This window comes from Cajanus cajan, chromosome 3 (assembly GCF_000230855.2).
Source record: "Cajanus cajan strain Asha chromosome 3, NIPB_CcT2T_4, whole genome shotgun sequence".
NCBI lineage: Eukaryota > Viridiplantae > Streptophyta > Magnoliopsida > Fabales > Fabaceae > Cajanus > Cajanus cajan.
In genome coordinates this window covers 7,897,651-7,913,839 of record NC_138519.1, presented here as the reverse complement: position 1 = coordinate 7,913,839, position 16,189 = coordinate 7,897,651, and the positions used below count along the sequence as shown (strand labels likewise).

General features: G+C 36.9%; 2 protein-coding genes across 4 annotated transcripts; one reads left to right on the top strand and one right to left on the bottom strand.

The window, feature by feature from the left end:
* Positions 1-795: 795 nt before the first annotated feature.
* On the top strand, positions 796-3,278 carry SAUR21 (ARM repeat superfamily protein). The gene has a single exon (XM_020378511.3). It carries the CDS (start codon positions 1,074-1,076, stop codon positions 3,111-3,113), a length of 2,040 nt encoding a protein of 679 aa, XP_020234100.2. The 5' UTR covers positions 796-1,073; the 3' UTR covers positions 3,114-3,278.
* A 5,786-nt stretch (positions 3,279-9,064) lies between these two features.
* Positions 9,065-15,184, bottom strand: LOC109814139 (putative serine/threonine-protein kinase WNK5). 3 transcript variants are annotated; one of them, XM_020378490.3, is made up of 7 exons: positions 14,290-15,181; positions 12,925-13,190; positions 12,086-12,309; positions 11,818-11,975; positions 10,735-11,062; positions 10,284-10,646; positions 9,065-9,775 (listed from the first exon to the last, which is right to left on the bottom strand). In XM_020378490.3, exons 1-7 carry the CDS (start codon positions 14,362-14,364, stop codon positions 9,357-9,359), a joined length of 1,833 nt encoding a protein of 610 aa, XP_020234079.2. In that variant the 5' UTR covers positions 14,365-15,181; the 3' UTR covers positions 9,065-9,356. The 3 variants fall into 3 exon arrangements, with proteins under 3 accessions (XP_020234079.2, XP_020234082.2, XP_082926448.1); XM_083070322.1 differs by having other exon boundaries at positions 9,694-9,775; positions 10,258-10,646; positions 14,290-15,184; XM_020378493.3 differs by lacking the exon at positions 12,925-13,190 and having other exon boundaries at positions 14,290-15,180.
* Between the last annotated feature and the right edge of the window lie 1,005 nt (positions 15,185-16,189).

Sequence of the window (16,189 nt, the reverse complement as noted above, 5' to 3'; positions counted from 1 at the left end):
CTATAATTGATCCATCTCAAAGCATTAATTAATTAACTTTTAGGCATAGCAAGACACGTATTCTTCCAGCTATGTTCATGCATTTAATCAAGATAAAGTTAGTTGCTAGGCTCTGAGCTGGGACTAAATCATTGCTAATCATATATGATATTTTTTTAGATTTGCATCATATATACGCGTATCCTCTATGTACTTTACTTTCACCAAAGAATCCTCTGTGTACTTGGCTTTGTGATGATAAAGTTCTAAAAAGGAAAGATTTAACAAAAGAAAGTTAAAATAAAGGAAAAATTTTAATTTATTAAATCTAAATAGGATATATACGAAACCTGCAAAGAGTGATCCTGAAAATAATTGATTGGTTCAATGAATATCTTAATAGGATCGTGGACGACCATCATGTATTATGATTAATTAACAACTAAGTCCACAACAACCCTTACCCAATTGCAGCCTCACCAACTTGATGAAGCCAGTGCCAAGTGCCAACCAGTTCATAAAAAGTCAAGAAAATGATAATTGTAAAAGTAAAAATAAAGATTACATACAAACCCTTTTTGTTTTCTGAATCAGACATAGCACTGTTAAAATGAATGAAGCGACGAGGAGTTGAGGAGGATGTGGACTTGAACAAATTGGCTGCTGCTACTTTTATTACATAGGCACATGCTTTGTCAACGATTGAATTTGACCAACCAATATAGCACAATGATAATAATAAAAATATGTCAACTTTTATATCACAAAAAGATTACAAGTACACCGGAATTCCGTGTGCATAAATATATGAAATTAAAAGCGGAAGCATAAAATGAACCAAAGCAAAGACAGTCAAAATTGTAAAACCAGGGAGGAGGTAGCAGAGCCATCCTCATTGATTGAACGAGTTTGGCAATAAGAAAACAAAAGTGGAATTGTTTATGTTTATGGATAAATATGCACACATATGATATTTAATTAATTAATTAATTAGCCGTCATGTACGATGAAAAATGATCCTCTACTTGTTTGTTCAACGTTCCAACGCACCTTTTAACTAACGTCAATTGGGTATTGCGTATTGAGAACAAAACATGGCGATTTCTTGTGAAGCGTTCCCAACCCGAAAACGACGAGCCTCGGGAGGGTCGTTTAGCAACCTCCTGCACTCTCTGCTTCAAGTGACGGATGAGATATGTTCCCTCACCAACACCGCCAACTTCCTCCTCAACCGCACTTCCTCCTCTACCATCCGCAAAACGCAGCTCCTCGGCGTCGTTTTCGAGGACCTCATTCGCCTTTCCAATTCCAACTCCCTTTTGCTCCCCTACTCTCTCATCCTCTGCCTCGAGGAAATGTACATCGTTCTCCACAAGATCAAAACGCTAATCGAAGATTGCTCCAACGGAAGAAGCAAGTTCAATCTGCTCGTGCAAATCGAAACCGTCGCCGACACCTTCCACAGGCTCACCGGAGAACTCTCCACGCTACTCGATGTTTTCCCTCTCCAAGAACTCCACCTAAACGACGACGTTCGGGAACTCGTTATCCTCCTGCGGAAACACTGCTCTGAATCCATACCGTTCGTCCAAGCCGAACAGATAAACCTCCGGAACGACGTCGTTTCCGTCCTCGACCGGATCAAGCACGAGATCGTTCCCGATCAAGCGCATCTCTCTTTGATTTTCGACAAACTCGAGATTCGCGACGCCTCCACCTGCAGAGCGGAGATTGAGAGCCTCGAGGAGGAGATTATCAATCGGAGCGAGGAGCAATCCAAAACTGACCTCGTCGCGTTGATCGGCCTCGTTCGTTTCGCCAAGTGCGTTCTCTTCGGCGCGTCAACGCCGTCGCCGAGAGCCGCCGTTATGCGGCGGAACCAGTCGTCGGAGCTAGCGGTTCCGGCGGATTACCGGTGTCCTATAAGCCTAGAACTAATGCGCGACCCCGTCGTCGTGGCCACCGGACAGACGTACGATCGCGCATCAATCAAACTCTGGATGGATTCTGGACACAACACGTGTCCGAAAACAGGTCAAACGTTATCTCACACCGACTTAATCCCCAATCGCGTGCTGCGGAACATCATAGCAACGTGGTGCCGCGAGCAGAGAATCCCCATCGAAGCGGAAGCAGTCATAGGGAAACTCAACGGCGGTGTAACGAACAAGGCGGCGTTAGAAGCCACGCGAATGACGGTGACGTTTTTAGTGAATAAGCTCAAGGACAACAGCAACAAACCTTTTGTTGAAGACACAAACGGCGTCGTTTACGAGCTTCGGGTGTTGGCGAAAACAGACTCGGACAGCCGAGCCTGTATTGCCGAAGCGGGAGCGATTCCGCTTTTGGTTCGGTTCCTAAGCTTGGACGTGGGGGCGGAGAATCCGAGCCTGCAGGTTAACGCCGTGACGACGATTTTGAATCTGTCTATTCTGGAAGCGAATAAGACGAGGATAATGGAGACTAACGGCGCGTTAAACGGCGTTGCGGAGGTTTTGCTTTCGGGTGCCACGTGGGAGGCGAAAGCAAATGCGGCTGCGACGGTGTTTAGTTTATCGGGTGTGGCGGCGTTTAGGAAGAGGCTTGGGAGGAAGACACGTGTCGTGAGTGGGTTGGTGGACTTGGCGCGGAGTGGGCCCGAGGGGGCCAAGCGCGACGCACTGGCGGCGATACTGAACCTCGCGTCGGATAGGGAGACGGTGGGGCGGTTGGTGGAGGGGCGTGTGGTGGAGATGACGACGGAGGTCATGGCGGTGATGCCGGAGGAGGGGGTCACGATTCTCGAGGCGGTGGTGAAGAGGGGAGGGCTGGTGGCGGTGGCGGCGGCGTACGCGGGGATTAAGAGGCTGGGGGCGGTCTTGAGGGAGGGGTCGGAGAGGGCGAGGGAGAGCGCGGCGGCCACGCTGGTCACCATGTGTCGGAAGGGGGGGTCGGAGATTGTGGCGGAGCTGGCCGCGGTTCCCGGGGTGGAGAGGGTCATTTGGGAGCTCATGGCGGTGGGGAGTGTGAGGGGGCGGCGGAAGGCGGCAACGCTATTGAGGATTTTGCGGCGGTGGGCGGCGGGGCTGGATGCCGGAGAGAGTGAGGGATTCTCGACCACTACCATGGTAACTTCTACTTCGGTGGCACAGTAACACTTTCATTTCACTGTCATGTGATTAGTTCCTATCTGTAAATGTATCAGAAATTGTTGTACTGCCAATTTTTGTTTTTACATTAAATTGATTTTGCCATCTTGTAAAATGTAATTTATTGAGCAGTTTCTTGTATTATAAAAGAAATATTTGGGCATTCTTTCATTCGTTTGTTTTTCCAATTCATGAATGGTAAATTTGAGTTACCAAAAGGTCACTAGTTCTCTATTGTTGTGGTTGAATTTTCATTAGCTAATTTTATTTATTTATTTAATTTTCATCAACTATTTGTAATAGGAGAGGAACTTTGAGTACATGAGTTACTTATTACTAGTTAATGCTACCCATTACATCTTGCATTTCAAACCTTTGTTCCTTGAGATATTTTTATTCCAATCAATTTCATTGGAATGGCGTATTTTAAGTTAACTAAATCCAACTACTTTGCGAAGATATTTTTGGTCCAAAACCATTTTTGTGAAGTCACGTTGGTGTTTCTCTTTTTGGTCCAAAACCTCTTATTTTTTTTTATAAATACACTTCCAATCTTCTTCTTTTTTAAATAAAATTTTTAAAATTGTACCTTCCCGGTAAAATTCCGACTAGACCCCCCACTTGTCTAATATCTGACTGGTCTTCCAGGCCACAAGCCCTCTCGCCTTACCGGCTCAGGGCTGGAAGGCAAGTGTACCCTCCCGGTAAAATCCCGACTTGACTAACCACCACTCACTCCCAAGGCTTCGAGATAAGAACGGTTAAGGGGGATCCCGATAATCGTGGGGCCCACGAAGCCCATAACACAAAAGTATAAAACCCAAAACCCTAGGGCTAGGATGACAGAGTACACTTTTGAATGCTCTGGCTTTGATGCTTGACCTAGGCAGAAACCCTAGTGCACCTCGTGGCCGGAACATTTTGGCGCCCACCGTGGGGCTACGGTAAAACTTTTCCTACGCCCCAAGAAATACAAAAAACCTACACTCTACTATGGCGAGAGGCGGCACATCCAACCACGACAACAACACCCTACCATGGAGGAGATGATGGCGTTGATCAATGGCTTGAAAGAGGAGCGCGACCCAGAGAGAGAGAAAGAGAGGAAGTTTCCCGCACAAAAACAGAGTGGGCTCTGTGTTTTCGTCGGTGTAAGGTCTTGCACCGTTGGATCGAGCTTATTTTTGGACTGTAGGTTCCAGAAATGTGGTTCTTCATTTTGACCGTTCGGATTATTAACCGGAGCCTTGGTTTGGGAGAAAACAGCTTCATATCAGTAGGTGAAAGTGTTCCAGCACAAAACAGAGCTGGTACTGTGTTTTAATCGGTGTGAAGTCGTTCACCGTTGGATCGGACTGATTTTTGGCCTATAGGTTCAGGAAGTGAGGTTCTTCATTCTGACCGTTCGGATCATCAATATGAGGTCTGGTTTATTAAAGAACAGCTTCGTATCAGCAGGTGGAACCGTTTGACGGAAAACAGGATCCTAGTCAACATCTAATGGACTTTCGTGCTCAGATGTTAATTCATGGAGGAAGCATGGGAGTCTGCTGCGAGGGTTTTATGCTACAAAGGTTTTTAACGAGGTAACATCAAATAATAAAAATCGTTATTTTCAAATTGATTGACTCGCAGGAAAACTCGTGATTGTCGGCAAAAGTCCGGCTGGGCGAGTATAAATAACTCGAAGACATAGATTACGATACAAGCAGTTTCTTTAACTTAGCACATCTTATTCACCCTTGTTAATCAGAATTTTGACGATTCCAAACACACAAGTCGGAGTTTGGACGACCCGTGCATATAATTGCAGCTCAATGCTGATCTGACAGTTCTATTCCATTATTTGAATTCTACTAGTTCATTTTAAATCTAAAGAAAGGTTCACTTATTGATTTTGAGTCGGCGTTTGGCCGATTGCATGGTTAAATTTCGCTTGAACTTGGAAAAAATTTTCATTCACTATTTTGAGTCGGCGTTTGGCCGATTGCATGGTTAAATTGCACTAGAACAGAAAAAAATTTCATTCATTTATCATCTTTGCAGTCGGAATTTGGCCGACTAATCCATTGATTTTGAAGTTAGAAAAAATGTCATTTATTTATCACTTTTACGGTCGGTATTTAGCCGATTGATCCGTTGGTTTTGAAGTTTGAAACTTAGAAAAAATTTCATCACTTTTGCAGCCGGTATTTGGCCGATTGATCCATTGATTTTGAAGCTTGAAACTTTGAAGCAATCATTTTCATGTATTTATTATTTTCCTAGTCGGTATTTAGACGACTATTTTCACGTTCAACTTTTTACTTAGAAAAAATTAATTATTTTCCTAGTCGGTATTTGAACGACTAGATGATTTGATATTCATTTTTAACTTTGAAAAAGTTTGGCATTTTCCTAGTCGGTATTTGGACGACTAGATGATTTGATATTCATTTTTAACTTTGAAAAAGTTTGACATTTTCCTAGTCGGTATTTGGACGACTAGATGATTTGATATTCATTTTTAACTTAAGAAAAATTTTGACATTTTCCTAGTCGGTTTTTGGACGACTAGATGATTTGATATTCATTTTTAACTTGGAAAAATTTTGAATTCCTTTGAATTCCTTTAGGCAAAGGTTCAGAAAAAACACTCCTTTATCATTAAGTCACACTCGTCTCACCAAGGGAAACAATAACAGCACACAAAGCGACGAAGCATGAAAGCTAAACTTGGTAAAAAAGACAAATTCTTGATACGCAAAAGTCATTCAATTACACAGAGAATTGAAATTAGAAGGCTAAACAAATGCAAAAGGCAAGAGAGGTTTGTAAAGACAGATTCAATCTTCCTCGGGGGGATCTACGAGTTGCCCATCCACGATCTCTTTGAAATAGCCAAGGCCTCCAAGGTCGATGTCGTACAAAAACTTCACTTGAGCAGTGGCAGCATCAAACCCTTGAACAAACTTCTTTAGAGAATCCATTTTCGCCGCTTGAAGGTCGTTCTGAAGTTTCTCTACTTCAAGCTTCATCAAGGACAAATCTTTCTCAAGGGCATTAGCGGCATCGGCCGACTTGTCCCTTGCCAGGCGTGTCTCGGTCAGCTCACTCTCCAGTCAACCTTCTCGGCTGCCAAAGCTTGCTTCTCATCCTCGAAGACGCGACGCCCTTCCAGCAACTTATCCCGCTCATTAACCACCCATTTAAAATCCGCCTTACTTTTGTTCAAAGTTTCCTCCAAAGAGGATATCTTCTTTCCCTGTAATTTGTTCTCTCTCACTAGCCCACGAATTTTGTCTTCGTTGATGAGTGAAAGGGCAGAAAGGCGGTTCGTCAGCGATTCAACGCCCTTGGCGATGGAGAAAGCGCTCATCTTCTCCAAGTCATCTCGGTCCCCCTCCAGCAGGTCGGTACCACGTATGTGAGCGCTGTGGTTAAACTTCTCGTCCCAAAAAGAAGATCAATGTCTTCCGGTCCACAAGCCCTCTCACCTTATCGGCTCAAGGCTGGAAGGCAAGTGTACCTTCCCGGCAAAATTCTGACTAGACCCCCCACTCGTCTAATATCCGACTGGTCTTCCAGGCCACAAGCCCTCTCGCCTTATCGACTCAGGGCTGCAAGCCCTCTCGCCTTATTGGCTCAGGGCTAGAAGGCAAGTGTACCTTCCCGGTAAAATTCTGACTAGACCCCCCACTCGTCTAATATTCGACTGGTCTTCCAGGCCACAAGCCCTCTCGCCTTATCGGCTCAGGGCTGGAAGGCAAGTGTACCCTCCCGGTAAAATCCCGACTTGACTAACCACCACTCACCCCCAGGGCTTCGAGATAAGAACGATTAAGGGGGATCCCGATAATCGCGGGGCCCACGAAGCCCATAACACAAAAGTATAAAACCCAAAACCCTAGGGCTAGGACGACAGATTACACTTTTGAATGCTCTGGCTTTAAGGCTTGACCTAGGCAAAAACCCTAGTGCACCTCGTGGCCGGAACAAAAATATCCTTCTAACTAAATATAATATGATTTATATTGATTGAAACGTTAACTTTAATATTTTGAAAAGTATTTTCTGAAATAGTAAAATTATTGTCCTAGAAAGCATTTTTAGAAAGTGTGTTTCTTATATAATTCCGGAAAGTTCTTTCCGGAACATTAAATCTAGTATTCCGGAAAATATTTTCTGGAAGTATGTAACAAGCACACTTCCGAAAATACTTTCCAGAATAAAAAATTTACTATTCTTAAATGTACTTTTCTAAACAAAAGCTTTATTATTCCGGAAAGCACTTTCCGGAATAAATAGTGAGAAAAATTACTTGGAGGAAAAAATGTATATGGTTTAACACCTTTTCCTTTGACACTGAACCTACTTACAACTTATAACAAAATCAAAAAGGGAAGAGGATAATGCTGAAATTGAAAAGGAAAGAAGGGAAGGTAAGGAGGTGTGGAGAAAAAAGCAAAAAAGAAGAAATGAGGTGCACAAAGAAGAAAGAAGAATGATGAGAAGGGAAGTGTAAACCCAGAAAATTATAAGTTAAAAAATATTGAAGGTAATTTAGGAATTTAATATTAAAAAAAAAGGAGGAGTGTATTTATAAAGAAATAAAGGTGTGTATATCATTCGCCTTCTCTTTTCCATCTGTCAAATTTAGAAGCCCAGCCTTTAAGATCCAATGTCTCTTTAACTTCATAACTTCATGGGCCTCATTAAGTCCAAGGGCAACCCTTGCATGTGCAAGTGCAACACTTTGAGAGAACCAGCCACATTTGTTTTAAGTTGAACTAGATTTTATAGTTTGTACAGAGTTAAATAGGTATGATATTAATAAATAATAGATTTATTTTTTTAAAATTTTAATTTGTATTTTATTGTATGATATTGGAAAGATAATTAAATCAATGATTTATCTCACATGGATATATTTAAATTAGGTGAATAAAGCAATATCATATTTCATGACTATGTATTTATATATATATATATATATATATATTTTTTTTGCTGTCATCAAATTGTACAATGATTAGTTTTGCAAACAACGATCAGTGATATTCAGCCCTACCGGTAGTTATTTATATATATATATATAGACTAATAGAAGTGAAAAATACTAAAATCATAATGATATATAATTTTTTTTAGTAATTAATAATATGATGTGTTTTGTGAAAAAAATTCATTTGTGTTATATTTTATTTATATTCATTTCTTTATCTTAATCAATTTAGATGTAAATATTAATGTGTAAAAATAAGGAAAAGAAATAATGAACTGCCTTCAATCTTTAAGAATTTAAAATTTAAATATCATATGAAAGATGAAAATAAATACACAAGAAATTTGATTTATGATAATTTAATTAAATCTAGACTAATTACTTAAAAAATAATTCAAATTTTTAAGCACATTTATTACTTGACCAAATCTTTTCTTTTGTCTTCTCCATCAGCTATATTTACCTTGTACTTGACCAAATCTTTTCTTTTGTGATAATCAAAATACTAAATTCATTACTTGATCAAGCACATTGACATAGAGTTGCATGTTCAAAAAGAATTTGTGGTTCCGGATCAGGTCATTATTCAGCACACTACTACCAACATGCTTTTGCTAATTTCTTAACACATTCACTCCTCAGAAATTCATGAAACTCGGAACCAATCTTTGTGTCCTTCAAAGACAGCAAATTGAGGGAGGGTGCAAAAGAATAATAGCTTATAGTGCTATCCAACCTACTTCATGTGCATCTAGTCTAGTTTATCTTCAAACATATAGTTTAATCCTTCTTAGTTTCAATAGTACAGCATCCTATGCATTCTGTTGAAATCCAACCTGGACTATAAATATGACAAAATTGGAGCTTATAATGATTTGGATAATCATCAAAATTTTCGAGGTTTATTAAACACAATCCGAACTCGAGACATTCATATTTCAAAATGCAAAGACACAGATCACACAAATGGGTCTTACAAGCAAGCAAACATCTCCTAATACAAGCACATAGTAAAATATATTACAAGCTTTAGTTTATTTCACAATATTTTGCAATAACCAACGGATATAACTCAGTTGGTTAAGCAAGATACATAACTGTTGTACATGTAAATCTCTTGGTACCAAGTTCGATTCATATGAATAAAAGAAAAAATACTGTACAATATTCGGATGTATCCGTATGGTTTATAAATACTCAAGGACATTGTAATTCATAAACACCCCAAACTAGGAAAGAAAAAGAGCATTGGAATCCGTGGAGCTTCAATAAGAAAAACATCCACCTCCTTCTGGATTCTGAAACCCAATATTCTCAATGGCACCAACCGTCTTGAACATCCTCCTCTTGTGTATCTCTTCCATCAGTGACCGTTGCAGTTGTTGTCTCCTCAAATCCACAAAGGAACGAATCCTAGTTAGCTTGTGGATTCCATGACACCTGTGAGAGTCCATTCTCATGTTGCAAAATTGTTTGGTGAAATCAACATCCATCACTTCTTCTCGAGGACAGAACCTTGTGCACTTTTCGTTGCCTTTTGGGGTGTAGCAAAAGGGTTTTGCTCCCACCACTAGAGTTGGACCATGCTCATCTTCATTTCCCGGGTCACAGCAGTTGAAATCGAAACACTTGAAGGAGTTCATTGAGCTTTGAGAGCTTGCATCATCGTTCATAAATAGATCATCTGCAAAATAGTTTAATGGTGATGTTGAAATCTATTTTTTGTAACTGCATTGAAAGTAATAGTAGTAGCTTTTCTTAAGAGTAAACCATCAACTTGTTGAAATTACCCCCATTAATCAATCATTGTTGATTTCAATTTCAAGAATCAAATTGATGTTTTTACTCTCTTTTTATAAGATAAACTTTTCAAAAGTCTATTTGAGTAAACTTTCTCCAAATTCTTTTTAGGAGAGAAAAATAGAAAAAAGATATGAAATAAATTTCTTCATAAACTTATATTTATTAAATAAGTTAATTTGTAAAAATTTTCTTCTATTAATTTTTTTAAAATCTTAATTTTAATTTTCGTATAAATTAATTTTAGTTTATAAAAAACTTAATTCTTCCTATTTTTTTCTTCTAAAAGTGTTTTGAAGAAATTTACCAAACAGACCCTAAACAACATTTCAACTTTCAAAGAATTAAAGTTGAAAAGTTACTTACATTGCAAGTTGAAAGAAGAGGAGTACCTTGAGGCCACTCTTGAGCAAAAGGGTAATGGTTCCCACGAAGGTGGGAATTATTATTGTTGTAGGAAGAACCAAACACCGGAAGAGAACCATAAGAGGAAGAGCGTGAAGATGGTGAGAAGAAAGAGTGGTGGTTACTCATATCATACTCTTCTTCATAGCTAAAACTATGTTGTTTTTGATACTTAGAAGTGCCCCAATCCTTCCATGTTGGGACTAAAGCTGATATCTCTTCCTCTATCATTTCAGCAATCTCCAATGGTTCCAAGTCACTAATTTCCAGTTCTTTAACCATCTCCACCGCCACATCAATGGCAGTGTCGTTTATGGTGTCAAATGGAAAGAATATGTTTCTCTTTTTCCCTGCATGCAAAATAAAACTTTGAAGCAACCCCCCCACTTTATGCAACACAAAATGATTGTATCATGTGATGAGACTATATGTGCATACCGTTTTTGTTAGAAATCTGAACTTTAAGGAAAACTGTGTCATCCTCTTCATTGATTGATCCAGTGATTGTCATGTGTGTGTCCTTTGTTTGGTGGTCACTCATTGAAGGTAGCTCTTTGGCAAGTGGTGTAGTGAAATTGAGTGTGTGAGTTTGTTTTTTGGGCAATGTTGGGCTAGGAAGTGGCGAGACTAGTTGGTCCGTGGCTAAAAATGGGTCCAACAAGAGCTCCTTTGCTGGCAACCTCTCTGAGACATTTGCCAAACATTTTCCCACAAATCTCTGGGCTTCCAAGTCTTGGATTCTGTAAAAGGCATCTGGCAGCTTCCCCTGTTGAATCATATCAATCAAATATGTAAATGAATTTCTTGTATATATTTGATTATTTTGCTTCTGAGCATACAGTATGTTAGAAAACATAACATAAAAAAAATGGACTCTTAAATGTTAGTTTCCTGCACTGGAAGCTCTATAACAAAACTTCAGAAAGAAACCAACAACTAAAAGATATAAATGAGAACAAAAATTGATGTGATATATTTGGATTATGAATTGAGTTTTACATACATTGAAAGTGTTACAAAAAACAAGTTTTTATGACTAAGATAATAAGTAAGCATTATTTACCTGAAGTTAAAGCTTACTTTTTCTGTCTTAAACAATTTTTAACCAAATTTACGAGTAATCACTAAACATCTAATGTTAAAGATAAAATAAAAATCTTAAATTCGAACAAACTCTTATTAATTAGTCTTTAACTGAATTGAATCACTTTGTATGATCTTTGTAACCAACCTGAACTAATTGGATAAGGCTTTTGTTGTTTTATTTTGCTGAAGCACAAGTTAGATTAATAGTGAAAGGACATAACTTTTGCTTGGAGCTATTAAATCTTCTTACAAATGTACTTTTAAGATAAATTTTTTTAACATAAATTAACCACTTGAAACTGTTAACTAAAATTAATATTGCAAAATCATTTTTGTAAAAGTTGATCCCAACCTGTGTGAAAGGAAATGCAATCTGATCCTAACATGGTAAGCAAAAAAAAAAAGGTTTAAGTCTGTCCAATTCATAAAACTTACCGAAGTAACTTTCTTGTATATCTGAGCAGGGTTGGAGCACTCGCTGTATGGGAACTCAGAAGTGAAAATTTCTATCATACACATCCCAAAGGAATATATGTCTACCAGCTCATTGTATTCCTCTTCATACAATTCTGGTGCCATGAATTCTGGAGTACCTGAAGACTCAACCAAGTAAAACATTTCACTTTTGTTGGACACATGGGTTTGTCTTAGATTACTAATAACTGATTATTAAAGTACCAACTAAAAGAGCAAGAGGAATTGCCTATGACACTGTGTGCATGTTGGGAGCCACGAAGAATGGCTGCAAGGCCCAAGTCACCAATCTTGACCTGTCCTAAATGGCCATTGATGAAGATATTGTCGCACTTGAGGTCTCTATGTATCACAGGAGGATCATGACTGTGCAAATACTCCAAACCACTTAGAATCTGGCGTGCCCAGTTTTTTACTGCTCTGATATCTATTCTCTGGTACTTCTTTCTATACCTACATATCACATATTATTCATGTACTTAATGTTACCACAAAATAAATAACCTATGTAACATTAAAAAGAATGATTTTTTAAGAGTAATTTACATAATTTGGATCCAAGAATTAGAATTAAAATAAGGACAAACTTAAATTCAGTTCGTAGATATATTTAGCTGTGTTTTCTAATTAGAATCAGCGTTGTGTTACTTAAATAAAATTTCAATTCTAATTAGAAAACTGCAAAACAAGATATTAAAGAAACCGGATATAAGTTTTGTCTTTAAAATAAAGTTTATGTTGATTGTTGAAGTTAGTTTAATATTATCTTTAACTTTTGATTGATAGTATCTACAGGCACCATATTCATGTAAAAATTCGAAGAAATGCTAGCGACATTTCCTACAATACTCTTTTTCTAATACTTTTTATATTGTTGATTGAAATTTATTGAAAAACATAATTTATGATGGATTTTACCTCTTAATTAATGAGTCTTTCTTGATATAGTGGCGAGATTCACCAATTTCTAATAAATTTCAATTAATAATAGAGAAAATGTTAGAAAGAGTTTTATTATCATTTGTGTTAAAGTTAAAGGGGGTAATAAGATATGATTGATTATATTACTCTCGTAAGGTGCCAGAGGTGAACAATTCGGTGATGAAGTTGAAGCTTCTACATTTGACATCAATCCAAGAATCATGGAAGGTCATGATGGAGTGATGTTCCAAGTTCTTGAGGAGATGAACCTCTGAGTAAAGGCGTGGAAGTAGTTCTGGTGAATGAAAGACATCACCAAGCATCACTTGGTTCCAAGCCACCTCTATTCCTAGCACCTCATCAAATGCCCTATACACTACCTTCACTGCTCCTTTGCCTAGAATGTCCCTGAACTACACCCACCAATAATCACAATAATTAAGATTAATTAATCAATAACTTAATTTTAACACCAACTAGGCAACTAGGTTAGTTTGCCATAAAAATAATACTCAGATTAATACACATATGCCACCAGTTTGCATTAGTAGTCAAACTTAACTGTGGATGTAACATAGTTTTGACCATTTAATTTGGCTCTTAAAAAAATGGCCCTTGGGTGTACTAGGGAGTTAATAATAATGGGTAAGGTGGTGAGTCACGACAATAAACCCAAGACTTGGTAAAGGACAAAACAGAACATACTGTTCTTAATTAATTTCTTTATAATAAATTGACTTAATCATAAGACGGCAACTGAAAAATTAATAATTAAAAAATTGTTCCCTTTTCTAAGAAAAAAAAACTTTTTTTTAAACCAGAAAAAAGGCTAAACATTACTTAATTCCAAATAATTGGCCAATTAAAAAAGTAGATAGAGAGTAAAACCAATTTTCATGGGCAGACTATAATTTTCTAGAAATTAAATTAAACCGAGTAATACATTAATTTAGTTCCTTGAAATTAGTATGAATTGTCAATTTAATTTCTGTTACTAAAAGGGCAAAATTAGTCTCTGACTTGATAATCAATCTAATTTTTAAAATTAGTATCATTGACCAATTTGATCCCTAACATTACACAAATCCCTAAACTTAACAATTAGCGTTAATTTGATTCATAAATTTGACAACTATCGTTAATTCGATCCAAGTATTTGACAACTATCAGTTAATTTGATTTTTGAAGTCAGAGCCAGATTGAGTGATGCACAGTTGTACACTAAAGTAGGAGATTAAAATGCCCAACAATTACCAATTTTAATGACTACAATTTCTGTTTTATAATTTCAAGACTTAACTTGGTGCTCATAACTTCAAAGTCAAACACGAACATATACTCAAATTAAATTCAAGTTTAAAACAAAATAGCATCTTCATCAATCAATTCATATACCCCTCCAACTTAATCACCATATTGTGAACATTAGCACTAGACCAATTAGTCAGAAAGTTAACCAAGATCCATTCACAAAACATGAAGATGAAGTTAAAGTGAATGAGAAACACTTACACGTCCATATCGACCAGATGGGTCAGTTTCAACATATCCAAGCTGAGCTTTGCCTCCTAATCTCCCCTTGTACATGGCTCTAGTATTGAAAATTCTGACTTTACAGCTACTAGTAATGAAAATTTAGCAACAAATTAAATATTATATGTAATTGCGTGACTAACTGAAGGTGTGTGCTAGATGATCCGAGGCTTCCATTCATGGTTCTCGTAAGAAAACACACCAAACAATTGCCATAAGAGCCTAGAGTAGTCAACACTAAGCATAATCCAAGCCATTTCAACAACACCACATGAAAGCTCGTAGAAATGCTTGTAAACCATTGGTGTTAACTACTACCAACAATCTTAGGATATGAAGAACTTAAAATAAGAATTATAGGAGTGGCAATAATAGGAAGAGGTGCCACTCTTTTGAGATATTTTTGAGTGAGACAAAGGAAACTGTGCGGTATGGATTAAAGAAAGAATAATGATGGGGTGTTGTCCCTCAATAATAAGGTCACACCAAAGATTGTGAGTATTGAGCCAAAAGGCTAATGAGAGGTTTGGTTGAAGATACTTGTGGATGAAGAGAGTTTGACAAGGGTGAAAGGTATTTCAGAAAATGAAAAGACCATATAAAAGACAAGGGCATGAAACTGGGGTTCTGAATTTGAAGAATCTATGGCCATTCTTTGAGAAAAGCATTTGTGGATGTGGTAGATGTAGATCACAAAAAGTTTGATTAGTAAGGGGAAGAGAAAATCTAAGGATAAAAAGGGTTGAACAGATTTTGATTTTTCAGAGAAAAGATTAGAGGACTTGGAATCAAGCTTTGAGGATTTGGTTGTGTGGATGGAGAAAAAAGTGGTTGATGTAATATAGAAGAGTCTACTCTTAGCTAGAATGGATATCACATTGCATAGTGGTCAACGTTTGTGTACTTATATACCAAAAATCAAATGTAGTAGGGATCGGATAACTTTAAGAAAATCTTTTTAAAGTAGCAAATATTACTACTATTCTTCAATAATAATTATGTGAATTATAAAAAAAATTATTGACTGGATATAATTTTTTTAAATTTAATTTAACATAATATATATATATATATTGATTAAAAATTACACTATTATAAATATTTGTTTTATTTAAAATTTGATGTGCAGGATCAATAAGATAATGTAAAAAATGGGTATGAATTATTGAAAAGAGTAAACAACTTTACCAAATAGTTACTCTTACAATAACTTTATCTCCATTATCTCGTACGTATTTGTGGTAGACATTTTACCCTTCTTGGTTTATATTATTATTATGTGCTGTTATTCTTAATTTTGTCCGCATGACAACTTCTTGACTTGCTCACTGCAGACAAATTTATTTATTTATTATTATTTATAGAATAATTCAGTCGTTTTTTCTATTCGATGGTGATAATTCATTCGTTTTCACACACAAAAAAATAAAATAAAATAGAACTGTAGTCGTATCAAATTGTCAAAGCAATTGTTATAAGATGGTTGCGTATGTAAATTGAACAGTATTGCATTATTATTTATTACTGTTATTATACCACCGGATCGGATAAATCATTCTAATTAAGCATGTGTGGAGTATATATCTATCAGTTACTTACTTAGCGTAAATAAAGTCCAATTTATAATTGAGCGTAATAATAATAATTATAATAATAAAATTAATAATAATAATAATTATTATTATTATTATTATTATTATTGTTATTACAATTAGGGTCGGATCTCACTTTTCTGATATTTTAAAAATATTTTTTAAAAATTTAAGATTTTAATATACTTAAGAGTTGGTTTTGGACAAATAATTTATTTAAAATTTTATTTAACAAACTCTTGTTTAAAATGAGATAATTAGTAATGATTATTTTGGATGTGCCTTTG